The 27749-nt window shown below is 40.8% G+C and overlaps 1 protein-coding gene across 1 annotated transcript in view; it reads right to left on the bottom strand.

Moving 5' to 3' along the window:
- Positions 1 to 2273: 2273 nt before the first annotated feature.
- Positions 2274 to 27749, bottom strand: part of LOC123761681 (putative neural-cadherin 2) — a 77659-nt gene continuing 52183 nt past the window's right edge. The window contains exons 4-22 of the mRNA XM_045747775.2: positions 27139 to 27314; positions 25686 to 25832; positions 22410 to 22586; positions 19800 to 20199; positions 18331 to 18533; positions 17679 to 17842; positions 17183 to 17351; positions 16762 to 17031; positions 14497 to 14661; positions 13083 to 13231; positions 11600 to 11945; positions 10572 to 10817; positions 9911 to 10258; positions 9083 to 9425; positions 7873 to 8062; positions 6149 to 6381; positions 5522 to 5749; positions 3548 to 3973; positions 2274 to 2956 (exon numbers count right to left, since the gene is read on the bottom strand). Of these exons, the coding sequence (XP_045603731.2) occupies positions 2763 to 2956; positions 3548 to 3973; positions 5522 to 5749; positions 6149 to 6381; positions 7873 to 8062; positions 9083 to 9425; positions 9911 to 10258; positions 10572 to 10817; positions 11600 to 11945; positions 13083 to 13231; positions 14497 to 14661; positions 16762 to 17031; positions 17183 to 17351; positions 17679 to 17842; positions 18331 to 18533; positions 19800 to 20199; positions 22410 to 22586; positions 25686 to 25832; positions 27139 to 27314 (4574 nt within the window). The 3' untranslated portion in view covers positions 2274 to 2762. The remainder of the gene's footprint in view (positions 2957 to 3547; positions 3974 to 5521; positions 5750 to 6148; positions 6382 to 7872; positions 8063 to 9082; positions 9426 to 9910; positions 10259 to 10571; positions 10818 to 11599; positions 11946 to 13082; positions 13232 to 14496; positions 14662 to 16761; positions 17032 to 17182; positions 17352 to 17678; positions 17843 to 18330; positions 18534 to 19799; positions 20200 to 22409; positions 22587 to 25685; positions 25833 to 27138; positions 27315 to 27749) is intronic.

Raw genomic sequence — 27749 nt, 5'->3', positions numbered from 1 at the left:
GAGTGCTAAGGGTGTGAAAATATTTTGTGTAAATTCACCGAATGATTTCTTAATATTAGTGCTTTAAAATGTTATTATATCGTCAGATATTCATGCTAATGTTGCCACTGCGATTTTCTCTTAGTTATATAATTCACTGTAAACTCCTGTAAACTAACCCAACTGTAATTGTACTAAACAGACATGTATCAATAAAGTTTCTGAATTTGAGTAGGGGCTCTCCTGGCTGGCAGTCCTGTAGTATTGCCAAAACTCAAACGACGGATTATAATGTTTTGCAGTAACAAAGTAAGTAAGACTTTGCTGAGTAACACTACTTCCGGCTCAAGTCTTACTCAGTTATTCTAAAACGACGTGATATTGTTCCTCCTTGCCTGCGACGAGCGAGACAATGTCCTTCATCAAGCCTTACACAGTTCCCGTCATCCCCTAATACACAATGAGTCGGTCTGTAATGACCCATCACGATACTCTGCCGTACTTGCCTCAAAGTAAACCACAGTCTACACACACACACACACACACACATCACAACAATTTGACTCACCTGTAATAACGCCATCTGGACACGGTTCTTGATTTACTTCTCACTCGCGGGAGAAGACGTCTTGTTCTGTGAGGAGTCACGCACCTTCTCCTTAACGCTGTCCTTATGACGTAATTAAGTTAATAAAGCGCTGTTTTATTATACCTGGCACGTCTAGCGCTTGTAACATCAAAAATGGCACAAATCAATTTGTATACTAAGCGCGAGCACGGCTTTAGAATCAGTGGAATCGACAGCAGTACTCAACCCGTGTTGACTCTGAGGCCGCCATGTTGCCGTCTGCCGGGAGAGAGACATCCTGGACCTTATTTTCACCTCTGTCGCCAGCCCCGCTTTTTAACGTATATATATATAAAAAAATGAGTTTTCTAATCTTCAAAATTCGATTAATTGGAATTTATCGTGATAAAAACTGTAAGCAATCGTGCTTATTTATTTTGTTCTATTCGGATAAGTTGTCAACCAACAAAGTTTGGTGAAGGGAACACGAGATGGCATCAGCCTCACAATTGGATTCGGGAACACCAACTGATTTAATTTATTAACTTATTTATCTCTTATGTATTTATAATTGTTGAATTTATCAAAAGTTATTATTTACAAATATTTATATACTGAATTATTTCTAATATTTATAACCTTCTTTCCAACAATAAATTTATATCCATTACACTCGATTTCGCCTTTCCCACTTTCCCTAAAACACATCAGAAAATGGGAAACTTCGTAACAATAATGCTCGGTTTTAAGTGTATGTAAACCGAAAGGTGCAACACTTTTCTCGGTGTATATACTCTGAGAGTTTACAGTCCTGGAATATGTTCAGAATTAAAGTATACTTACTGAATGGTATATTACTGCGGTTGCTAGGATATGAGCATACAATGAATAAATGATTTAGAAAGCTTAATTTAAATTCCCTAGATAGATAGAGTTAGGGGGTGATATCAGTGAAGTATACAAATTGCTAGAGTACAGCAAATGGGGAATTGATATGATCCTTAATATATCAGCACAAAATATTATACGAAACAATACATAAATTTGATGAAATTAGATGTGTTAAACATCTGGGTAAATAATGGGTTGAAAAGTAGGATTATTGATTAATGGAGCAGATTATTGAGAAATATAATAGACGCATCATCACTGAATTTATTTCAAGCCTATGGTAGACGTATATGAGCAAATTTGTTTGCATGTAAATAGACCTCACAAAGGCCAATAAGCCATTTTCCCTTTACTTCCTTTTTTTTAATTTTCCTTCTATGCAGAAAAAATATAGCTTACATATCCTCAATACGTTTGTATTAAGGGGGAGAAGGCTTATGTAGTAATACATAGAATTTCTATATGTATTTTATGTATATAACCTAAATGAGAATGTTTAGATAATAAAGTGTGATCGCTTTATCATTATGATCGTAATAGCTAATATTTTTTTGTAAACAAGAAAATATTTCTTTCCAATATTTCCTAGCTTGGCATGAGTAGATGGGCAGTATTTTTGTCAAAGATTGTGATGGTATTTTGTGTAATTACACGTAAAAAACAAAAATCCCGCATCTAAAATTAATAAAATTTAATTCTATGGCAAACATTTGTGTATAAATACGAAAAATACATACAGTACATTAATCTCTTGAGATACCTCTTCATCCTTTCATATATCTATATAATATCCACCCATACAGTATAACTAGGTTCTGCTTGGATAATAAGACACTTTATATTGTACAATTTACTGTTGATATAAATGTATAAACACCTCTGATTCCCTCTTCAGTGTAATTTATTTAAATACTTCAGTTTCTCACCAGTCATATATTAAGAACACAATATTGAATAATTTTAAATAATTAAAAAAAAATGGAGAAAAATACAACTAATAAGATAAAGAATAGCTGAGGCATCCTTTTCATCCAGTTTAATAAAGTCTTTTGTGCACTAGATCTGTCACTTAAATTATTGTCAGCTGATGATCTAACCTTTTATATATATATTTCCTTACAAGTTGCAAGATCGTAACTGACCAAAAATGATCATACAAATATCTTACGTGTAATATTTAACATTTCCAATTAAGAAAGTTTGCAGGTTGAAAAATAGTATCACACGATCACTTGGCAACTGCAGAGTGCTTCTTAATCCATGTCTTATATTGCAAATGTGCAATATTGTCTCGGTTTTCGGAAATGACACCTTTTTTTTCCTATCATGTTATATTTGCTCCATGTTTTACCTTGGGGCTCTTGGAGACTACATCCAGACTGGGAATATCAGTAACACTGGTTAGGCTTGAGGAATTCAGAGCATCTGGAAGGCTTTTGAGAAGGTGGAATACCTCCCTATACTCAGGTACAAGTGGCTCGGGGCTGTCATCATCATCCAGTAACTCTGTTTGCAACCCTGAGAGGAGTAGAAGCATTTAGCGAGCACATTCTACGAATTTTGTAAGTAATTGTCTAGGATTAATTGTGTAGGTAATTACCTATAATTATATAAAGTATAACATTATAACATATAACATAAAGTATAACATAACTATAATTATATAAAGTCTTAACAAAGTGTAGAATGTTGAGAATTGGAAATAGTGTGTAGAAGGGATCAGTCTCCATCTTTTTCTTATATCTCTACATTTCTTTTGTTTTTATCAATTATCTCATTTCTCTTTCCGATCCCCTCATTTTCTCACTCCTTCCCACCCTCCTCCGGTATCTTACCAGAGATTATACTAGAATTCACCAGTACCTTCAAAATTACATTAGAACTGTAACATTGTAAAAATAGATATGATACAAATGACAGTAAAAAAATGTTGTTTTCCCTTATACTAAGTCCGTGACCTTCGCTCTAAGAGTCTTTCACTATTTCACAGTGTGCTTTGCATTATCGTGTAATATGTTTGATTTATCTACTCTTTGTGACAAATGTTACTTTAACATGATCATGAAACACTGAAATAAAACAATTCCATTTAACATTGATCACACTGACCTAACACAGTAGATGAAAGCGAGCCTGATGATGAGCCATCTCCTTCATAAGCATAGGCTCTGAGGTCATCTTGTGCTAGTAAAGGTTGAACAGCGCCCGTATCACTGCTGGTCACGACTTGACACAAGCCACTTGATGTACCATGTGCAGGATATGTAAATGGGCACAGTGCAGTAGAACACCCTGCTTTACAATGTGTCTCGGAACACACTGTTTGTGGAATGCTCGATCTGTGCTCAAGGACAACATCCATCATAGTAGTAGTCACGGCTGCTATAGAGCCTCTACGAGAGTTGGCATTCTCCTTACACGTTATAACGTCGCAACTAGAAGCCTTCATTGTGCTTCCTTTTACCATTAAGCTGACTTTTCTGCTCTCACTAGCAACTGATAGAGGTCCAATGGGAGTGACCAGATGCTTTGTGCCTGTAAACAAAGGTTACCAATGATTACAGTGGTCCTGTTACTGGTACATTATGGGATACTGACACTAGTGGATAATGGTGGTATTGTTACCAGTGGATTATATTGGTTTGTTACTAGTGGCATAAATAACTCAATAATCCTATAAATAAGTTGAAACAATAGAAATCAAATATAATTGAAGGTAACTTGGACAACTCTGTGAGAAGTGTAACAAAATGAATACTTGCAGAACAAAGGCAACCTTCGAATGTCATGAGTATAACACCAGGGTGTTCTTTAAAGGGCAGCCAACATACAGTATAAATGAAAACAATAACATTGGCCCCCCAAAAATTAAGTGAAAACTATCTCACAAATACAACAGAAGTTGTCTTACCAATAGCGAATGCAAATACTGTTTTGCTACTGAGTACGAGAGCACTTTGTCGATTGTGTTTGACTGGTTAATTTGTACTTAGCTCAGTTTACAGCTTTAGGGGCTCGGTTCATGAACTTGTCTAATTCATGAACCGAGTCCTATACCGAGTACAATAAAATAGTCCTATTTTATTGTAATATCATAATACAGTATTGTTATGTCCAAAAATAAACATAGCACTTTACAGAATTACATCTTATGTACTTCCCAATTACATATTATTCATTTTTACAATTACAGTGGAATTAGACAAATTCATGAACCGAGCCCTAAAGCTGTAAACTGACCTAAGTACAAATATTATTTGATAATATCAACCCTTCTTTAAAAATTAACGAAGAACTGCAGGCGATGAGTCACAATAACGTGGCAAAAGTAAGTTGACCAGACCACACACTAGAAGGTGAAGAGACGACGACGTTTCGGTCCGTTCTGGACCATTTTCAAGTCAATATCGATTTGAGAATGGTCCAGGACGGACCGAAACGCCGTCGTCGCTTCACCTTCTAGTGTGTGGTCTGGTCAAAATAAAGGAAGAACTGATGGCCCCTCTATCAATATTAAAGCTCTGAACAATACCACATCAGTGATTAAGTTTCTTCCGAGGTATACTGCACCACTTGGTAATGATCTGCTGCTCCTCCATCTTCCTAATATACAATTATAAATGAGAGCTGTTTTCTTATTACACGTCTTTCTAATTCCTTCCTTGTGTCTACTGTTTTTTTATGTATGTTTTGAGGCAATTCACGTTTTTTTTTTGTCACAGGTTCTTGCCTTTCAACACAAACAAGAAATGTGATTCGTTTATATATTTGTGTAAGTCCCAAACCAGCGTGTGGGAATCCCAGAACTAATGCTGAAAACTACTCTAATGCTTAAAATAATATGAACTAAATGATTTATGTTCTGAAAGAAGCCACCTCTAAAAAATGAAGGCTATTTTCCCATACAAAGGAATCACTACACAATGTTGATAGAAAAGGGTTTACTATAATGGACAGACATTAACCATTTATTTACATTAATTTCAAAGAAAAAACAATGGTATTAGACAGAAAGAGAACATTTTTTACTGAATCGTACATTCATAACTTCCTGTCTTTCTCAAATCCAGAGGTAACATTCACCTTTAGGGGACTGAAGAATTTGTTTGTTAGGTAGTTTAATCTTGAGTGAATCAAGAAAGACATTTTCTTCCTTACAACTAGGGCTGCATTGATTACTAGTTACTGTCTGGACTTCAACCGGAGTTTCTGCCACGCTCGTCACTCCTTCCACCCCAGCGGTGCGTAGGCTCACGCCTCGCGTTGCGCGAGACCGGTGAAGGCGAAGGTTCAACAAAATGCCAATTACAACTGTTGAAACAAACAAAAAATAGGATTTCGGTAATACCATGGGCCCCCATTGCAACAATTAAACTAACACGTAATTTTATGATATAGAGAACCATTTAGAACCGAAATATTATATGGAATGTGTCACTATGTATGGGTAGGAGTAATGAAATACGAGACTTCAAAATTTCAGATGAAAATAAGGATTCAGTTGAATAAGTGTTTATATTTTTACCACGCTCAAATCAGATGGATCCTGCATGTAAACAGCATATCTAATTATCATTCCAATATAAGAAATATTCTCGAAAACATTCCACTGAGAGAGACATCTGCTAATACAAACTAAAACATATGGTATCTATTCTAAAGAATATATTATATCACAACAATCAGTGGTATTTTTTCACGAGCACTCACCAACAATAAGCACAGAGAGTGTAAGGGCAGCTATGGCCATGGGAGCTGTGAGAGGGTGGGAGTCTGGTGGCAACTTGGACCATTCACAGTTGTCTCCAATGTGGGCTGGAGCACACAAACAGTGGTAGCCAGGTGTGAGGTTGTAGCAGGTGCCCCCGTGGAGACACGGCTGGAACACGCACTCGTCAACATCCTGGCAGCTGTGCCCCACCACCTGCTCACCTGACTCACAGCTGCAAAAAGGAGGTTAAATAGTTACCGGACAGTAAGTCTTAGTATTTTCCTTCCGGGTTTCAAGTACCGCAAATTATATATAAGTCACAACATTGAAAGCTAAGAAATATTGATACATTAAATTCTTTGTTATTGTCATGAAATGGTTATAACATAAATAAAGATGCGGTATACATATATATCTAACTTGTTCTCGAGATGCACAATATGTAACAAAAATTATCATTAATAACAAAAACGCTTTAGTAACATTGTATTATCATTTAACCATCATCCATGTTCAATATAACAAAATACTGTACAGATACAAAGTATACCTCTATATACGGAAGTAAAAACGTTATTTTAATATGCAATGATATTTCAGTAAATACTTGTTTATAATACTCTAATGTCCCGCTAGGTAAATAACAATAGACTCCATAACTAAAAAAAAAATCACTTGATATTTACCTGGTTCTGAATTACTCATACATAAAAACAAAACCAAAATCAAAGAACTGAAAAGAGCAAAGTAAACATATTGCCAAATACCAAAGCCTTAGGGCCACCATCATAAATAAATCAACAATGGAAGTTAAATAGGTAGATTTTTCCTCACTTATTTTTCTTTTCCTTGGCCATTGTCATATTACGGAGCCCCTTAACGAACTGCACCAGTTTGGCCGCCTCCACATTGCCAATTCAGTATTCTTCTTCCATTGAGAAAATCAATTAGAGCAGAGTGGGAGATTCGAACCAGCGATCTGGGTATTTCACACCCGCACGAATCCTTCCATTGCTCCAATTGGTTTTTACATTGATATATCACGTTAGTGTGAATTCCTGGAGTAGTCTTCTTCGATTCTTTCAGTCATTCTATACCTGTGTCAAGACTCGTCCTTTCTACTCTCTTGTTTCTATGTGCAACTAAACTAATTACTGTATAACAGTATACATATAATTTATTTAAAAATCCAGTCCTAAGAGTAATTTGATATTAAGAATCTGGACACCTGAAATTTGCTGCATGAACAACGCTCATATACCCATGGCGGCAATGTAATTGAATAATTTATTCATCAAACCCCCACAGCAGAAGCCTCTCAAATAACCAACCTATGGGTCTGGTTTATCAAATCTGAGGAAGCCTTCACAGACGAAATATTTCCTAAAACTCTACTCTTAACTTTGCGTTTCTCATCATAAATTTAGTATTCTCTTCCTTCTATTCAATTCCTTACTCTCTTGCTTCTATATACAATCCTCACTACCTTGTTTCTATATCTATGCCTTACTTCCTTGCTTCTATGTCCATTTCTTACTCTCTTGCCCCCTATATCAGTTCCTTACTCCCTTGCTTCTATATCCATTCCTTACTCCCTTCAACATCATTTTCTTCCTCTCTTGCTTCTATATCAATTCCTTACTCTCTTCTATAACAATTCCTTAGTACCCTGCTTGTCTCGATTTCCTAACATCTTATCTCTACAATAAGGTTGCAGCCTCACCTACAGGTTGCATGTCTCCAGGAATCATGGCACGTCAAGGGTGGTAAACATGTGGTATTGATGCAAGAATCCGGGGCTGAACAACCTTGTTCGACGTTCTGTAGAGTGGTAACCTGACCCCATAGTGTGTTGTTGACAGCGGGCGGTAGTGGCACTGCCTCACCACACACTCTCACATCATCTATACAACCTGCAGAAATTAATAAACAATTATCTGCGTATGTTTGTATACAAATTCAAAACTTTTTGTCTGTAGAAAAAACTGCTATTTTAAAGTTAAGTGTATGTTTCAAAGTAAGTCTTAATATCTTCTCCTTCATGTGCTTGTCAGTAGTGCCTTCTCGTCAATAAACAACGCATATAAAGGTGTTAAAGTTTAACCAAGTGCAATGGAAAATGATGTTTCGGCTAACCTCTACCTTCCATACCTTAATTTGTAATACTCTCATAAAAAAAAAGAGTGCGTTATGCCAGTCAGATTACTTGAGATTTTCAGCATTTGCGTTCATTTCAGTTCCATCCCTTCGCTTACTATATTAAGCACTTTCTTTATCGTGCCATAATTCGCTCTGATGCTCGTTTCTGACAATATATTTTTTCAGCCTCACCTCTTAATATTAGCTTATGATTAATTAATCATAAAATTATCACAAATGCAGTTGAAAAGTAAATTAACAAAGTTATCCATTATTGAAGGAACCTCAGTCACATTTGTCATATTTTTTATGAGAAAGAAATCCCAGATATGAATATCGTGTTTTGTTAATCCATTATGCATACCTTAGTGAGTCATCAGTGTATTTAGTTTTTATATTCTATATTAAAATCAACAACATTTTCAAAGAGCACATTATTTCATTAAACGTTTGACACCTCAAAATGTTTGAACATCTTGTATACACGATCCCAAATGTTTCATTCATTCTATATACAAATGACTAATTATGTATTTATAATCTAAATTTGTGTTTATAATTTGTGCATATACATTACTAAAACAATCCAGCTCTAAAAACCCAGACTTCAAACAAAATATATTTAATGATCCAGCTTTCTATTAAATATATTTGTGGATATCAGCTTTCTAACCCAGCCTTCAATAATCAATAATCCAGCTTTCAAATTTGTGGCTATCAATAATCCAGCTTTCAAATTTGTGGCTATCAAAATACTCTATTTTCCTCAATGTAAACCGAAGACCGTTGCTTACTGTCTTGGAGATCATCGTGGACTGCTACCAGGCGGAGCTCCTCGAACTCGGGCACGCCTCCCACGGTCACGCCATCCTGCTTGTCAACAGTGACTGGTGCGGGCGGCAGAGTAGCAGCAAGCGGGTGAACGTCTGCAAGGTTGACGCTGGACACGAGGGAGGCCAGTGTTTCATTCTGGCGCCAGCCATCGCCGTCATCCACCGAGATGATCAGGTTTGGTCCGTGGCGGCTGACACGAAGTGTGTGCCAGGAGCCGTCCCCCAGCGGGAAGCTCTCCAGACACGCCTCCTGCAGTGTGGACTCCGGCCCGGACACTGACGCACACGCAACACCGCCACGCACCTGCCGCGTCAACGATGAAGAAGGAATTTTATGTTAATGAACTTACTAATTATTAAGTGAAATTTCATGTATTATTAATCTTCCTACACTAATTATCTTTCACGTCAAAATTATGCTGGTGCAGGACAACTCTAATAAAATTTTATTTAAGAAACTATACACTGGGTATGTTAGGTAACATTAATGGTATAGTTATATAACATTATATACAATGAATAATGAAAACCAATGAAATCAAATAAAACAATACTTTCACAAATTATTTATAAGAAGCATAGTTATTTCGTTAATTTCCAGGGACTAACTTTACCTGTGAACCATTTTGTAATATTTGGCTTCTCTATACTCAACACAAGAGGAAAATAGGAAAATACCTTAGCTATAGTTATATTATATATACAGTTTTATATATTGAGCGTGAATATAATGTTGAAATCAATTAATTATACTCTACTTGCGTAGAAGATAAATGAAAAGAAACTTACACACAGTTTTAAGGCGTGAAATTGTTGGGTGTCAGCTACCTGTAGAAGGAGGCCCTCGGCGTGGCCTCGAGCCCGCACTCTCAGTTGCACCACCAGATTATAAGGATCGGGCGTAAAAGACAGCGCTAATTTCACAAATGAGGCTTGGCCAAGGGCAGCTGGTACAGTAGGCCTGGAGCACTCTGGCCCGGTCCATCCCGGCTCACAGTCACATTTAGGCGTGGCAAGACCACCAATGCAAGAGCCTCGCATGCCACAGGAGATGAGCCTGTCTCTGCAGGCGGTGTCCTGGGCGACGCAGCCTCCGCCACTGCCACTGCTGTACGCCGGCTCGCCCACATCCACCAGCTGAGGGACACACACACACACCTACACGTCAACATTTCCGCACAGTATGTGTCTTGATTTATCATTGTTCATATTCATATAAATATAAGAGATCTTGTGTGTGATCTTAATCCTTACTAAATAATTATATTATTTACATATCAACACCTTTATACAGTCTTCTACGTCTCTGCTGTATTATTCTAGATGAAGAGAAAATTAATAAATATAAATAATTGATATTTATATAGCAACGCATGAAACCTGTCACTTGTCAAATAAAGGAAATAAAATTAAAATGTTTTGAATAATTGTTAAGAAACCATAATTATACCTCTCCATTGAGTGTGAGGTGAGAGAGACAGCCAACTAAAGCCTGAGGCACTACTCCAGCTGCCCAGCCAAACTCCGCTGCGTCCGGGTATGAGTGAGCGAGGCCACCCAGCTGAATGGGGACACTGTTGCTCCAACTATCCTTCACCTGTGTATTTACCCACGAGGCCCTTGTAACACAATGGGCATCAGTTGTCATGTCAGCTGTCCACCCGTGTCCACACAGGTCCACCATTAGTGTGGCACCCTGAAAGATAAAAAAAAAGGTCTGGGGATGAAAAATGATACGAGAGTTAGTTAAAATGAAAAACAAAAAAGTACAAGATCTCAAGCACAAGCATCTCCCACTTGCAAGAAGGGTGTGGGTGTGTGTGTGTGTGTGTGTGTGTGTGTGTGTGTGTGTGTGTGTGTGTGTGTGTGTGTGTGTGTGTGTGTGTGTGTGTGTGTGTGTGTGTGTGTGTGTGTGTGTAAATCCAGAATAAATGAACACATGATGAATGACAACGAATGACAATGTCTGATTCCTTAAGTACTTTCGTATTAATCAATACATCTTCAGAATTTTAAATGAGTCAGTGGATTTCACAAGTCAGTGGTGGTTGTAATAGGCAGAAGGGAAACCAATGAGGGGTGAAAAAAATGAGGAGGTGAGGATATTCACATGCATTGGTCAATACGCTTGCTGCAGTTTCCTCTTGTTCTTTGATTCATGTACATTAACCAAAGACATTGTTTTTCACTTAATATTTGAAATGAATTACAGTATTGCGGAACTTCAATTTGATTATTTACAATATACCATAAGAAAGAAACAGGGTTTTCTTTGGATTCTAGAGTACTTTGAACAATAAGTTGTAAGTGAAGATGCAGAGTAAGTCATAATAACTCAGCTGAAAGTTAATGCCCAACCTACATATATAAAGAGAGAGCAGGAAAGTGAGGATGTTTCGGTCCAGGACGTACATAAACGTTGTCACTTTCCTCTTCTCCTCATATATGTGTGGGATCAATAGTAAGTGGGGATTATACCTGAGTGTTGAGATGGAGATGCAGGGTGTGCCACGTGCCAGTGTTCAGAGTCGCGTTCACTTGCAGCTTCAGTGGTCCTCTGGCACCTTCCACCAGCGCCTGTGGTTGCCCACCTACCAACTGCAGTGCCACCATGGGTGAGGGAGGGTGGAGTGGGTGGGTGGATGTGGGTGACAGAGGCCCCGAGTACAAGAGGAGAGCATCAGGGCTGCGAGTGAGGAGACGGAGGGAGAGTGTGGTGGGCAGACAAGGGGGCAGAGGTCGGACCCACGCCCACCCAGAGCCCGAGAAGCTGCGAGCCAGTACCTTACACTGCGGCCCCCACGACCCTCCAGGACACACACACCTACCAATGGGGAAAATCATCATCATTCCTGAATATATAAAGTTTCACTCCCTGGTATCCTCATACACTATCTAAGACGCCACTCTTCTCTTCCTCAAGTGAAATTCTCTCTATAACATTTCACAAATCATCCGTTCGTTAAATATGACCAAGTGATAACTTAAGCTCTTCATCGTTCAATGACGCTATCATTCCTTTCTCTGGCCCTCTAACATCATGCATGCATCTCAAATTACCTCCCTCTACTGCTCACATTCTTGCTGTTCAACGTTCAAGTGATGGTCACCTCACGCCAGCATTACAGTTGTCTTCATCACTCCTTCATGCAGCTCTCTGGCCGCATATCTATATATCTATATATCTAATAATATATTAGAAGAGTATCTAATTCTTCATTGCAGTAGCTACATTCTTTACTTGCCTAATCTACTCTCAATTTGTTTTTAATTATAAATCCCCCAGTGTATATAAAGACATCAATCACTTCTAGGACTTTTTCCCAAGTACCTTTCCTCTCTACCTTTATTACGTTCCACTTGGTCAGGTCCTCTATAGCGACGGCCTGATTTCTTTCGGGGTCTGTGTTCGATCCTCGATGGTGCAAGTGGTTGAGCACAGTGCCTTCACTCATTCCTCATAACCAGCTCCTGGCCTTCATATATCTTCCAAGTGCTATACAATCATACTGGCATAGCCCTCATTCCTCTCAGTACCTTAGTTTACCACTACCCTCACGCATAATTTGCTCCACGAATAGATGCTATTTATAGCATTTAATTACATTCCAACTTCATATGTGCCCATTACTCTTCAGTTTATCACTTTTTTCAGTTCGTGAGTAATTTCTGTAAGTCTATATATATATATAAGTTCCATGGCTTTATAATATATCTCACATGCCATCTCCACTAAATCTGCAAGTCATTGAAACATAATACAAGCCATTTTAGACTCATTGGTGATTTTGGTTGTACCCTGAAACATTTAAGATAAGATTACCAATGCAAACGGCACGGATCTTCAAATTCTTTAATTCTAACATGAATGAGAGATCAACTACATTAAACCCTTTGATATAGCTGGTCTATTGTGCTAAATGCTTGATTCAAAGGTGTGATAAGTTAGTTCTTATCTTACCTATTTCCAATGTCCGTTCTGATGCAGCGACCGCCATTGAGGCAGGACGTGGAGGTGCATGCGTCGTCCTCATGACGTTTATGGGTGTGGCAGTCTTGGCCTCGCCTCAGACGAGGGGTTACCAGCGAAGTCGAGTTCGAGTCCACCACCTGTGTAATTGTCAGGTAATTGTGAAGGTAATTGTCAGCATCTTTGTTAGGTAATTGTCACGAGAGAGTCAAGGCAGAATGACTATATAGTACTTGGAATTCATATGAGGACAAGGAGCTGGGACACAAGCACATGGTGCTAGGATATAAGGATAAGGAGCTGGGATGTGAGGACAAGAAACTAGGATGAGAGGACAAAGAACTAAGATATAAGGACAAAGAGCTGAGATATGTGAACGAGGTGAAGGAACGGTGCCCAACCATTTCGACCATCGAAGGCATCGAATGCGAACCAGCAATTGAGCTGGGTCAGAGCGACAACCTGGTTCGGTTGTCGCTCTACCGAGCTATACAGGTGAATGGTAACCCACCTCATTGTGAGCAACCACAATAAGCTCAACGTGTTCTTTGACTGGTATTTGCTAGAATACCAATTCTGTACTGAGATGTTTAGATCATATTTACATGGTTCATTTGCCAATTTCAACTAAATTTGGTTATCCAACTTATCCTTAAGCAACAGTGAATCAGATAATCTTATATAACTTTGAAGTTAAATCAAATTCAAAATCATATACAGGGTGTAACAAATTCATTCTTACGTGGCAAATGAGTATTACTCATTGTATTACTTTTTGAGTATTACTTCCTCGAATGCTCAAATTTGAGCTCCAACTACTTCTATACAAATATCGATTCGCATTCTGAAATTGATTACAGTTTTGTATAAAATTTCCCTACATATTTTCCTCTATGAGGATGTACTTTTCTTTAGGACTCCTGAAATGATCAACTTGGGTGAGGAATAATAGATAAATACAGTATTATTGTTTTGCTCTAACATAATATATCCCGGGTAACATAACAGATGCGGGACACCTGGAGTGTTTCAAGCGCAAATCAGACGTCTATGAATGAGTTTGGGTGGACATAAATGGCACTTTTCTATATTCTTTTGTTGCTATCTGAAAGATTCCATCATCACTGCTCATCACCAGAGGAGGCCAAGTAGAGGACCCCCATTGTAGACACAAATAGTAAGCAGGCGATGAGTCACAATAACGTGGCTGAAGTATGTTGACCAGACCACACACTAGAAATTGAAGGGACGACGACGTTTCGGTCCGTCCTGGACCATTCTTTTTGAGTAACATAATATATCCATCCACAATCGACTTGAGAATGGTCCAGGACGGACCGAAACGTCGTCGTCCCTTCAATTTCTAGTGTGTGGTCTGGTCAACACACAAATAGTAAATTGTTACCTGAAGAGGCAGTGCCATAGATGCCAGGGATGCAACGGAAGAAGGATTATGTGGAGTCAGTGTGTCTAGAGGCGTAGAGACAGAGGAGCTGGGAGGCTTTCCATTTTCATCCTCAATGACGCGTGTGTCCTCCAACACAACCCGTAGCTTCATCAACTTCTCCAGCTAGAAAAAATAACAGGGGCTTGGTCACTATTACCTAGCGTTAGGTATTTAAACTATCTAGTGTACTCTATCTTATTTCTAACCTTCTTTGATATTTACTAATCGTGCATTGCTAATACCTTCACCCTCTCAAAATAACCTTCCGGGCTTAGTGATTTGTTTTCTTAATTACTTACTGTCGATCAGTGCCCCTACATACTCCGATCCCGATATGCTCAATAGCATTATTTTTTCCAATAATTTGTATACAAATGTATCTACTTCTCTCCCCACTCCTCCATGCCTTGGTCCAGTCATCTGGCACTTACTGTATAAATATATAAATATATAAATATATAAATATATATATATATATAAATATATATATATATATATATATATATATAAATATATATATATATATATATATATATAAATATATATATATATATATATATATATATATATATATATATATATATATATATATATATATATATATATATATGTCGTACCTAGTAGCCAGAACGCACTTCTGAGCCTACTATGCAAGGCCCGATTTGCCTAATAAGCCAAGATTTCCTGAATTAATATATTTTCTCTAATTTTTTTCTTACGAAATGATAAAGCTACCCATTTCATTATATATGAGGTCAATTTTTTTTATTGGAGTTAAAATTAAGGTAGATATATGACCGAACCTAACCAACCCTACCTAACCTATCTTTATAGGTTAGGTTTGGTTAGGTAGCCGAAAAAGTTAGGTTAGGTTAGGTTAGGTAGGTTAGGTAGTCGAAAAACAATTAATTCATGAAAACTTGGCTTATTAGGCAAATTGGGCCTTGCATAATAGGCTGAGAAGTGCGTTCTGGCTACTAGGTACGACATATATATATATATATATATATATATATATATATATATATATATATATATATATATATTCAGGCTTGTTCGCATTCGCATATATATATATATATATATATATATATATATATATATATATATATATATATATATATATATATATATATATATATATATATATATATATATATATATATATATATATATATATATATATATAAACTACGGGGATCATGTCCTCGCATAAGCCCTATTAGTGATTATGGATTTTCAGGTAAACCGAAATGAACACTTCACTGTTGTAAACCACACTCGTCTTCCCTTTATCTTACTTTTGTCTAAAGAACTCTGTGTTTCTTCTAACTATTTAATCTATCTTTCCATGATCATCATCTTCCTTTTCATTATTCTTTGTCAATAATAATTCTTGTTTTACTCTTTTGACTCGCCTAAACTTTTACCCTAAATCTCCACACATTCAACTGGCAAAAATACCTTTGTTAATCTATACTTTCCCCAGTATGACCGAGCTTGAGGAAACATCTTAATTCGTTACTCACCAAAATCCTAATCACACTTGAAGACCCGAGGATTAAGGTCCATAGTATAAGGGTTAGATGATTTGGAGAATAAGGTATTAACAATTATGATGGAATATCAAAGATTAGCAAAAACCTATTGTTATGGCAAAGGATAAATTAATTATTAATTGCAAATCAGTTTTGCCTAAGTGACTAAACAAAGAATATAAGTGTCTTAAAACTGAGATGTATTCTGTAACACATAACAAATGTTAAATATGAATATGGAATTAATGGAATTGCTAAGCGGACTTATACAATATAGTGTTCTCATTTTTAGCAATTGAATGCAAGTGCTTTCAGGAAAATATAATACCTCTGCCTAAGTACAAAGGCTGAATACAGAATTATTCTGTATTAAATACAGAAGTATTTAATATATATGTACTTATGTCAATGTAGGCCACGGGGACCTCACCATCATTTATAATCTACTTAGTCAATCATTGTAGCTTTGTTAACACTTATTAAACAATTTATGAGCGTCAAAGTACTACGAGGTTGTTTATAACTATAGTAACCATGAGCGTACAATTTCGTAGCTCGTAAACTGTTTAATAAATGAAAACAAAGCCGAAATAATGTACAGATGTAAGGAAAGATGTAAAGGTTTCGCAAGTGGTTGCATAAATCTTGATAAATCGTGGCCGGAGTTGAACCGCTTATTACTCACTCGCTGCAAGTGGAGTGCCAGCAGCCCATGCAACTTGACTGGATCCATGAAGCTGCGGCCTGCGAGCCTTACACTGACCCAAACACACACATACGGCACTGGAGAAGGAGAGGTGTGAGCAGTGCTGCTGGCAGACACAGCAGCAGCAGCAGCAGCAGACTGTGAGGTGCCGTGGAGACCATACACGCTCACAACCTCCACACTCTCTGCTCCTTCACCCACCACTTGCATCACCGCCTTCGTCAGTGTACCCAGGCCCCCGCCGCCACTCTGCAAGGTAAGGTAATTAATTATCAGGTGAGAGAGTGTCTAGCCAATAGTGTCATCAGCTAAGCCAGTATCCTACGTGTAGACTACTGACGAGTACTGCTACTCTACACACACAGGCTACCAACCAGTACCGGTACCAGGAGAAAGTTACCATGGGCGTCCATCCAGCGGTGAGGGCCGTGGGCGTGGTGGGCGTGAGGGTGACGGGAACAGCGTGTGTGAGAGCCTCCGGTGACAGGTACCTCACCGCCACTGTCACGTTGGCCGACACGTCCTGCTGGGCCCACACTCGGTCTGATACTGTGAAGCGCAGCTCATACCTGCAACATCATCCGCCACTAGCTTTACAACCAGGTCCCAAATTACTACTAGGAGAACAGAGGTGAACACTTCACGCTCTTTATAAGAAGGCTGTGTAATTATTATAAAGCAAGTGCCATTTTTATGTTTTTAATGAATGGAAAAAATATCTATGATGCAGTAACAATTTCTCAGTAAAGACTCGAGTCTTTCTTAATGCATGTGTTCGAGAAAATAATTTGACGTCAATGATGAGTTTGCTACAGTTGATTTTGGTTATATAAAATCAGATGCAATACGCTGGAGATATAAATATTGCAAATATTTATGATGGTAGGCAGTCTTACCTTCCTTCCCGAAGCTGTTTAGAGGCAAATATATGGCCGGTGTTGGGTTGGAGGGTGAAGAGTGGATGGGGAGGTCCTGCCCAGGCAAATGTTTTATCCTGGAGATCCCAGTCATCCGGGTCCTCCACGTACACTCTGCCCAGGGCAGCATCCGCACCTCCCGTCTGACAAAGTTTGTTAGAATCTAATTATCTAATTACTCAAAGTTTAAATACTATTTCATCAACACAGTTATATTTTATATATAAAGCTGAACAAAATTAAATAAAGTGAAGTACTTAAGCTTTATTTGATTTGATTTAGTTTGTGTCGGTGGCTGTAGTGAGTGCATTACACTCTACCCACACCAATAACGAAGGAAATTAAGATTACAAAAAAAAAAAACTTAAAGCCATTTCAATGTTGGTTGAATCTATTGAAATGTAGGAATATTCTTTACATAAAGTTAAAACGTCAAATGGTATTAAAAATACTTCACGAAGATGAAAAAATAAACAAATGTTGCTAAAAAATCTTGGACGCTACAAAGATATTTGCATGAAGTTGAAGATATAGTCATGAAGATATGAAGATATAGCACTTTGACACCTGCATCACGCAGCGGGTTACACAGTGCTTTAGGATTCACTCCGAGAAGGCCAATATGACGTACCTGCGTTTTCCACAAATATACAGTTTTAAACCCCGGTTTCATGGGGTTGTCGTTGACATCATCGACGACGATGGTGATGGGGTAAGTGGCGGCCAGGCCCCCAGCGTCTGCCACCACCACCTCCGCTCTCAGCTGACGGTGCTCCTCTCTGTCTAGTGGCCCCACTGTCCACACCTCCGCCCCGCCACGCCCACTGTCCAGGCCTGTCCACACACACACACACATGTATGGGATTAGATCATCCTTATATCATCCCGCAAAACCCTTAAAGACAACATGAACACTTGCCCTTGGAAAAAGTTATATACTGTGTGTGTGTGTGTGTGTGTGTGTGTGTGTGTGTGTGTGTGTGTGTGTGTGTGTGTGTGTGTGTGTGTGTGTGTGTGTGTGTGTGTGTGTGTGTGTGTGTGTGTGTGTAAGTCACGAAGAAATTAACATGTGATGAACAATGTGACAGTGTCAAACCACGGAGGAAGAATTAAGACAGGAATTGCCTTAAGAACTTCCGTATTTAATAATACATCTTCAGAAGGATGTATTTACAGTTCAGTGGTGTGGATATATAGTATCTCTCTCAGAGTGTCACGGCTGCAGATAAGGAGACAGTAGACACTAATTCACAAAAGGGGGGGGGGGGATTTAGGAGATCATCCCAAACAAGGAGAGAGTGGGGAGCCACGGCGGCTCGAGTAGGGTGTGTACACAAGACAACGAGGCCAGTTTGGGAGCCGCACCCCTAAATAGGTGATGCTGAACCTCTCTCCAAGATCAAGAGGCGTACAGGGTGGTCTCCTAGGTGAATTCCAAGCACTCCAGTGTCAATTGCTGGTCGACCGACGGTAGTGGGAGTGTGGCTCCCGAGGTCGGCTGTTTGTTCTGTCAGGGAGTGGTTGGGGACGCTGTCCGCCTGTATGAAAGTAACAGTCTGGTGCAACAGACTGTTGCTCCAGACTGTCTGCAGCTCTCTTTTGAGGTTTAAATCCCCCACCCTCTCCCGATAACAGACAGGAAAGAGGTGAGGTACAGTGTCTTTATTGATATAATGGGATATTAATAAGGTATTAGTGAGATAAATGTGTATCAATGATCCTACTCAAATCGTCGTTTAACTGACCAATAAGAAATATTAAGAATGTGACTAGTAAACAATATTTCTGTAATCAATGTAAACCATCAAAAAGTTAATTTTAGGCAGACAAACAGCACCGAAACTAAAAATAAATATAAGAGTTTTTCAGTAAAAAATGCCAACTGTTAAAACGGTTCAAAGAACTCAGGTTAAAAAAATGACAAAAACGACACAGAGTGAAACAATAAGACACACGTCAGTCTGGCTAAAAATAATGCAACACAAGCCAGAAAATACAACAGACTCCTCGGAATTTCTTTGAAGTTTAAACAAATGAATCCGCATTCATCTGCTGATGTTGAGGATGTGGGGGGGGGGGGGGGGAGTGGCTGGGACTCACCTGCCTGGGAGCTGATGTTGAGGATGTTGAGGACGTGGGCGGGGTTGGAGGGTGCCAGGGTGAAGGTGAAGGGCGGGCCGTGCCCCAGCGCCCAGACATCATCGTCAGTAGCTGTGAGGATTCCCAGGAGAGAGGCAGGAGCTCCCTCTGTGACGTGGAGGACGGTGGGGGGTAGGAGCCGGGGCGGACAGTCGTTGACGTCGGTGAGGGTGATGGTGAGGGTGGCGGTGGAGGAGAGGGATGGGCGGCCATCATCCACGGCTACCACCCGCGCCACGCCCACCTCCCCTCCAGGAGACTCACGGTCCAGGGCGCGCCACAACCTCACTCCCCCCACACCATCAACTGTCACCACTCCCCAACCCCCCACCACACGGTACTCCACAACCTGCTCCTCCATCTGAAACAAATAAATATGGTTCAAGTACATTGAATGTGTTGAATGTATGTGTGTGCTCACCTTGTTGTGCTTGCAGGGGGTTGAGCTTCGGCTTTTTCGTCCCACCTCTCAACTGTCAATCAACTGGTGTACAGATTCATACATGTAATAATAATAATTTAATAATAATAGTGAGTGTGTGTGTGTATGTACTCACCTATTTGTGCCTACAGGATCGAGTACTGACTCTTGGATCCCGCCTTTCTAGCCATCGGTTGTTTACAGCAATGACTTATGTCCCATTTCCCTATCATATCTAGTTTTAAAAGTATGAATAGAGTTTGCTTCCATAACCTGCTACTTAAGTGCATCCCATTTTTTCAGTGCTTTCACGCTAAAAGAAAACTTCCTAACATCTCTGTGACTCATCTGAGTTTCAAGCTTCCACCCATGTCCCCTCGTTCTGTTAATATTACGTGTGAACATTTCATCTATTTCTACTTTGCCAATTCCCTTGAGTATTTTATAGATGGGGACTCCACACAAGAGTCCTTTATCCAATGGAGTACCTTCCCTTTCACTCCAGCCTGCATCTCCAGCTTTTTCACTAACCTCTTGTGAGGTACTGTATCAAAGGCTTTCTGGCAATCCAAAAATATGCAGTCTGCCCACCCTTCTCTTTCTTGACTGATTTTTGTGCAACCCGTTCTCGCAAATTTAATAAGTCAATATTGACTTATTAAATATGTGCATAGGTGACATACTTAACATAATAGATACCCTTAAAAAGATTCATAGAAAACACCGACCTTACCTAACCTTGTTAGTATCTTAAGATAAGCATCTTATTGCTTCGTAATTACAATTATTACTTAACCTATAATAGGTATAGGTTAAGTAATAATTGTAATTACGAAGCAATAAGATGCTTATCTTAAGATACTAACAAGGTTAGGTAAGGTCGGTGTTTTCTATGAATCTTTTTAGGGGTATCTATTATGTTTAGTATATCACCTATGCACGTAGTTAATAAGTCAATATTGACTTTACGAATTTGCGATAACGGGTTGTTTTTGTTGCCTGGTCGTAGAATTCAAGTAACCCTGTGAGGCAGGACCTGTTATCCCTGAACCGATGTTGATGCTGTGTTACAAAGTTCCTTCGCTCCAGATGTTCCACTAGCTTTCTTCGCACAATCTTCGCCATCAGCTTGCATGATATGCAGGTTATGGACACTGGCCTGTAGTTCAATGTCTCCTGTCTATCCTGTGTGTGTGTGTGTCGACAGATATAGCGACAACAGAAGACTGGACATGGACGAAGCACTATACATCAAGCAACCCAGGCCACATAACAATAGCCAACTGGCACCACATTACACTCTGCTATGGTCCAGAACACGACGGAACACACAACATACTGCCCCCAGCCATCGTGCTGCACCTGCAAATCATCCTCGGGAATAAATCAATCATCAATTTGTAATCATTCGAACTCAACCTTTGACAATGTTAACAAGAGTTAACGAAACCAATCTCTTAGCCTCTGCTCAAATATAACTGTAAAAATTAACTTTGAAGAGTTGATTTTTCAATTTCCTTCTCAAGTGAAGAAAAAATGTAAGGAACAGTGTAGTGTCTTTCTCCTATTTATAACCTATTTTGGTTTGGCATCTTGGGAAATTTGTCCGTAAATTGACTGATGCTAATTTTGTAAAGGTAATATTGTTTTAAAAAAAAATTGGGTGAGATAGGTGAAATAGACACACACACACACAAATACTTTCAAAGTGTGTGTGTCAGTAGTCAAACTTTTGTCAGTAGTTTCAAAGCGTTATACGACAAAGAGTACTGGGAAGACGGGACACCACGAGCGTAGCTCTCATCCTGTAACTTCACTTAGGTAATTACACACAGAAAGATAAAGGAGAGAGAGAGAGACAGAGAGAAAGAGAGAGAGATCAAGAGAGAGAGAGAGAGAGAGAGAGGAAGGATGTGTGTGATGGGCTTGGTATGTGTGACTCTCCAACACCACCACCCAATTATCGCTCTTGTCGCGTCTTCCGCCAGAAGGATGAGGCTTTGCTGAAAAGGGGAAGTGCAGGTCACGATAGTAGGGCGAGGGAGGAAACCCAGGCCACGGGGGAGGACGCAGGAGACAATGGGTGACTATAGTACCTAAAACTGAGAAAAGTAATGTCCTCGGCTTACTAACCATTCTTTAACACTAACCATATCTGGGTCGACGGCGGGAAGGGAGGCGAGGAGGGTGCCGGGGGCGGTGTCCTCCCTGACGGTGACGTGGGCGTGCGGGCGGCTGAACTGCGGCGGGTTGTCGTTAACGTCCCGGAGCCTCACCTCCACCCACGCTGTGTCGGTGTGTCGGGCGTCGCTCCACCCGCCTCGACCCTGGGGGAAGGCCGGGAGACAAAGGGCGCCACTTGGCATATTAGAGAGAATAGAGCTGCTGCAGGTGGTGGTGGTCTCTGTGGACGGGGCTGGGAGAGCCTAGCATTAAGCACAGTTAGTGAGCTACATTATGTATGAACGTGTGTGTGTGTGTGTGTGTGTGTGTGTGTGTGTGTGTGTGTGTGTGATTATATATATATATATATATATATATATATATATATATATATATATATATATATATATATATATATGTACTTATGGTGTTTTGTGTTTCTTCAGATATCTTGAATAATTGGTTCACAAGGTATTACGTTCATACATTCCATTTTGTACTCTACACATTTATATTTACAAGGCACCTCTGTCTTGAATTCCATAAGTCAACTTTCCTCAAAGATGAACATCCTCATGAAATCTTTTTGATCTCTTATTTATCTCAATACCGTGGCATCATCATCAGTAAAGGGTATATATAGTCTAATATTCCGTCGATTAAATTATTGATACGTAATACAAACAAATTAATACCAAGTTACCTTTAGCCTTCCCTCATGATGTGAATCTTTCTCTCATTTTGATCTCTTGATCTGTCACGAATTACGAAGGTTATTCGTTGATTTTAGGAACCTGTCATGACACTAATTTTGTTTATGTTAGTGTCTGGAGTTGCTCTAGTGTGTATATGTTTCAGGGTTGCTCTAGTGTGTATGTGTTCCAAGGTTGCTCTAGTGTGTACATGTTTCAGGATTGCTCTAGTGTGTATATGTTTCAGGGTTCATCTAGTATGAATATGTTCCAAGGTTGCTCTAGTATGTATATGTTCCAGGGTTACTCTAGTGTGTATAGGTTCTAAGGTTGCTCTAGTGTGAATATGCTCCAAGGTTGCTCTAGTATGTATATGTCAGTACTCATGGGGCTCCTGCAATGTCAGTACTCATGGGGCTCCTGCAATGTCAGTACTCATGGCCCACCAAACACACACCGAAACTACGACGTTGGTACAACGTTCGAGCAAGTTTTAACACCACCTAACCAGTTATAACAACCAATATAGCAAGTTGTAACAACGTTCTAATACGTCATAAACACGTTAAGCCAAGATGTAGCAACTTTATTTCAAGTTGTTACAAGCGGAAAATAGAGACAGTTTCGGTTTGTGTTTCCAGGGGGGGCTCCTGCAATGTCAGTACTCATGGGGCTCCTGCAATGTCAGTACTCATGGGGCTCCTGCAATGTCAGTACTTATGGGGATCTTGCAATGTCAGTACTCATGGGGCTCCTGCAATGTCAGGAAAGTACAGAGGACTGGAGACAAGTACTCGAGTTGCAGTTCCAACTCTGAAATGGACTCATTGTTCCATACACAGAGAACCACTGGCAGCATGAAAGGTGCCAGGAACACTGAACACGACACAGGGTAAGGCAGTGAAAGTTGTTATTTTTATAAAAAGTTCATCCTTTACATTCCCGTATTTTTAGTGTTCTTTGTGAGGAGATGGACAGTGACCATGGACACTTGCTCTTGTGAGGAGATGGGCAGTGCCCGTGGACACCTGCTCTTGTGAGGAGATGGGCAGTGCCCGTGGACACCTGCTCTTGTGAGGAGATGGGCAGTGCCCGTGGACACCTGCTCTTGTGAGGAGATGGGCAGTGCCCGGGGACACTTGCTCTTGTGAGGAGATGGGCAGTGCCCGTGGACACTTGCTCTTGTGAGGAGATGGGCAGTGCCCGTGGACACTTGCTCTTGTGAGGAGATGGGCAGTGCCCGTGGACACCTGCTCTTGTGAGGAGATGGGCAGTGCCCGTGGACACTTGCTCTTGTGAGGAGATGGGCAGTGCCCGTGGACACCTGCTCTTGTGAGGAGATGGGCAGTGCCCGTGGACACCTGCTCTTGTGAGGAGATGGGCAGTGCCCGTGGACACCTGCTTTTGTGAGGAGATGGGCAGTGCCCGTGGACACCTGCTCTTGTGAGGAGATGGGCAGTGCCCGTGGACACCTGCTCTTGTGAGGAGATGGGCAGTGCCCGTGGACACCTGCTCTTGTGAGGAGATGGGCAGTGCCCGTGGACACTTGCTCTTGTATTCTCAAATGCGTTGGTTGTCTCGCGGTAAAATATTTACTGTCATATTTGAATGATGAAATACGATTATTTCTTCAAGATAAAACATTGAATAGCTAGTGAGTGGTTCAATAACTTTCCGAGGCTAGCTATGGCGGCGGCTATTCCTCACAGTTTTTTACGAATTTAAATGACATAAATTTCAGCCTAGAAGGGTGAGCTGTAACTATTTTTTTTAAAGCAGAAGTTGAAGTGGAATCCGTGACCCTGAACTTAGACATGCAAGGTTTGAACAAGAGTTTTAGGGATAATGTTCCTCTTCCAGATGCCAATAAGAAGTGGATCAGGAATACATATTATGTTGATAATGTAAAAGATTAACCTGAAGTAAAGTCTTAAACTTTAATGTGACACTTCACTGAGGTCAAGTTTCATTCAGTTGTAACTTAAGACTTTTGGTTACATGGGAGAAGTGAGCACCCAGAAGTGAGACATTCAGAGCACCAAGACCAAGTTCAATCCCCCACTACATATTTATGTGAGGAGGCCTTTCCCAGCTGTTATATATAAAAACAAAATACACAAACAGGATGAATGTGTATCCTGATCTACGCTTAAAACTGTCTGGCACTGAACCTGAAAATCGGAAAATGGTCCCAATAAAGCAACATAAACCGGGTCATCACAACAGGGAAGATTCTTCTAATATTATCATTGATTTAATTTGTATACTCAAGAGTCACGTTGTATACTCAGTCATGTTGAATACTCAGTTTCCTGTTAGTTAACGTGACTCACCCTGTCCGTGACCTGCAGCCCCTGACTCACCCTGTCCGTGACCTGCACCATGACGCCCGTGACTCACCCTGTCCGTGACCTGCAGTCCGTGACTCACCCTGTCCGTGACCTGCAGTCCGTGACCTGCAGCCCGTGACTCACCCTGTCCGTGACCTGCAGTCCGTGACTCACCCTGTCCGTGACCTGCAGTCCGTGACTCACCCTGTCCGTGACCTGCACCATGCAGTCCGTGACTCACCCTGTCCGTGACCTGCACCATGAAGCGGAAGCCTCGCCGCTGGGCAGCGTCCTCATAGTCCAGGGTCCTCCCAGCATACAAGTGCCCAGAGGTGCCCTCAGTCCTCATGCTGAAGTGTTGCCAGCCCCACCCGCTGGCCTCCACCACCTGCAACACAACAACACTGGTGAGTGTTGCCAGCCCCACCCGCTGGCCTCCACCACCTGCAACACAACAACACTGGTGAGTGTTGCCAGCCCCACCCGCTGGCCTCCACCACCTGCAACACAACAACACTGGTGAGTGTTGCCAGCCCCACCCGCTGGCCTCCACCACCTGCAACACAACAACACTGGTGAGTGTTGCCAGCCCCACCCGCTGGCCTCCACCACCTGCAACACAACAACACTGGTGAGTGTTGCCAGCCCCACCCGCTGGTCTCCACCACCTGAGGTAGATGAAGACTGAGAATCACCCATGGTCATATGGATTAGTATTACCATATTACCCACCCAGAAGAGGTAGAGAAATGACTCAATAGAGATAGATGATTGACTCGTTTAAAATTAGATAAAGTAGGAGACGAGGAGTCACAATAACGTGGGTGAAATATCTTGACCAGACCACACATTAGAAAGTGGAGGGTTGACGACTTTTCGGTCCGTCCTGGACTATTCTCAAGTCGATTCTTCACTTTCTAGTGTGTGGTTTGGTCAACATAAATTAGGAGACTTTGTTCGAAAGTATACCGTATTATACGATTCAAAAGGGAATAAACCTGGCATACAACATTATACGATTCAAAAGGAATACTGGTGTATTATAATAGTGAAAAGGTATAATCCTGGCATACAGTATTATATCATTCAAGTACCAACGGAGATTATTCAGCATCTCTGGAAATCACAGCCAAAAGCAGACGGAAGTTAAAAGAGGTGAACTTTTGGGGACTGCCACTGACTACCTCCTCTGTGTGTGTGTGTGTGTGTGTGTGTGTGTGTGTGTGTGTGTGTGTGTGTGTGTGTGTGTGTGTGTGTGTGTGTGTGTGTGTGTGTGTGTGTGTGTGTGTGTGTGAAGGCATAACCAATATACCCATTAAGTACACAACTATGGCCAACGTTTACCAGATTCCCATTTGGAACGCTTAAGCTCCGGGTCTGACATTGGGCAGAGCCATGAGCTGACAACTTAAGCAACAGAGACTGCTGCTTAGTTGGCTCTGATACCTTGATAAGCAGGTGATCAGTGCGGCCTCCCACATACACACTCTCAAGGTTTCTGTGAACACCCCAGCGACTGCGCTTCTTGTGTGAGTGCGCTACCATCTTAACAGTAAGTGCTTATTAATTATACAATTGTGAATGATGTCTTGCCAGTTTTATTGTCCGTATATCTTTCCAGAGATGCTGTAGCGTCCAGATTCATTGACATTATTACCCAAGAGGGAGGGAGGGAGATCAATAAGGAGACTGACCCGGTAGAAGAAGTAGTTTGAGGTGTCGTGGTCGGCGGTGGTGACCTGGAGGAGGGTGTGGTTGCTGGGGGGTCCGTCGCCCCAGGTCTCGTCCACCTCCACCTGCCACAGGTCCTGGGTCAGTCGTGGAGAGTTGTCGTTCACGTCGGCCAGCCGCACCACCACCGTCCCCGTACCTGCAAAGTATCATTAGGTCCTCGTTTAGGTCACCTGGGGGGTACCACGCGCACGCACACACTGCCGATACCAACAGTAACCAGCCCGGCATGCGCAAGGCTCACTACATACACACGCAGGCAGCACTTTGCTAATTTACCCGGTTTGGTGCGCCGGTTTTTACTCCGCCTCACCAGCCTGGACCACCTGTCAGTACACGCATTACAATGACAACAGAAGCAGAAGGTAATTTTATTTTACGTACGCCTATTCACCAACGGATTTGTTGTATTGTCTAAGTTAAAACCTGACCCACCTCGCAACCTGAACCCTAACCTCTCCTCTCCTCTCCCACCTCCCTTTTCCATCCTTAGCCTCTCCCACCTCCCTTTTCCATCCTTAGCCTCTCCCACCACCTTACTCCCTCACATCATTTAGCTCTCAGCTGCACACAT

Source organism: Procambarus clarkii, chromosome 24, assembly GCF_040958095.1.
Source record: "Procambarus clarkii isolate CNS0578487 chromosome 24, FALCON_Pclarkii_2.0, whole genome shotgun sequence".
NCBI lineage: Eukaryota > Metazoa > Arthropoda > Malacostraca > Decapoda > Cambaridae > Procambarus > Procambarus clarkii.
Note: the sequence above shows the minus strand (reverse complement) of the source record. Positions and strands in the feature narration are given on the sequence as shown.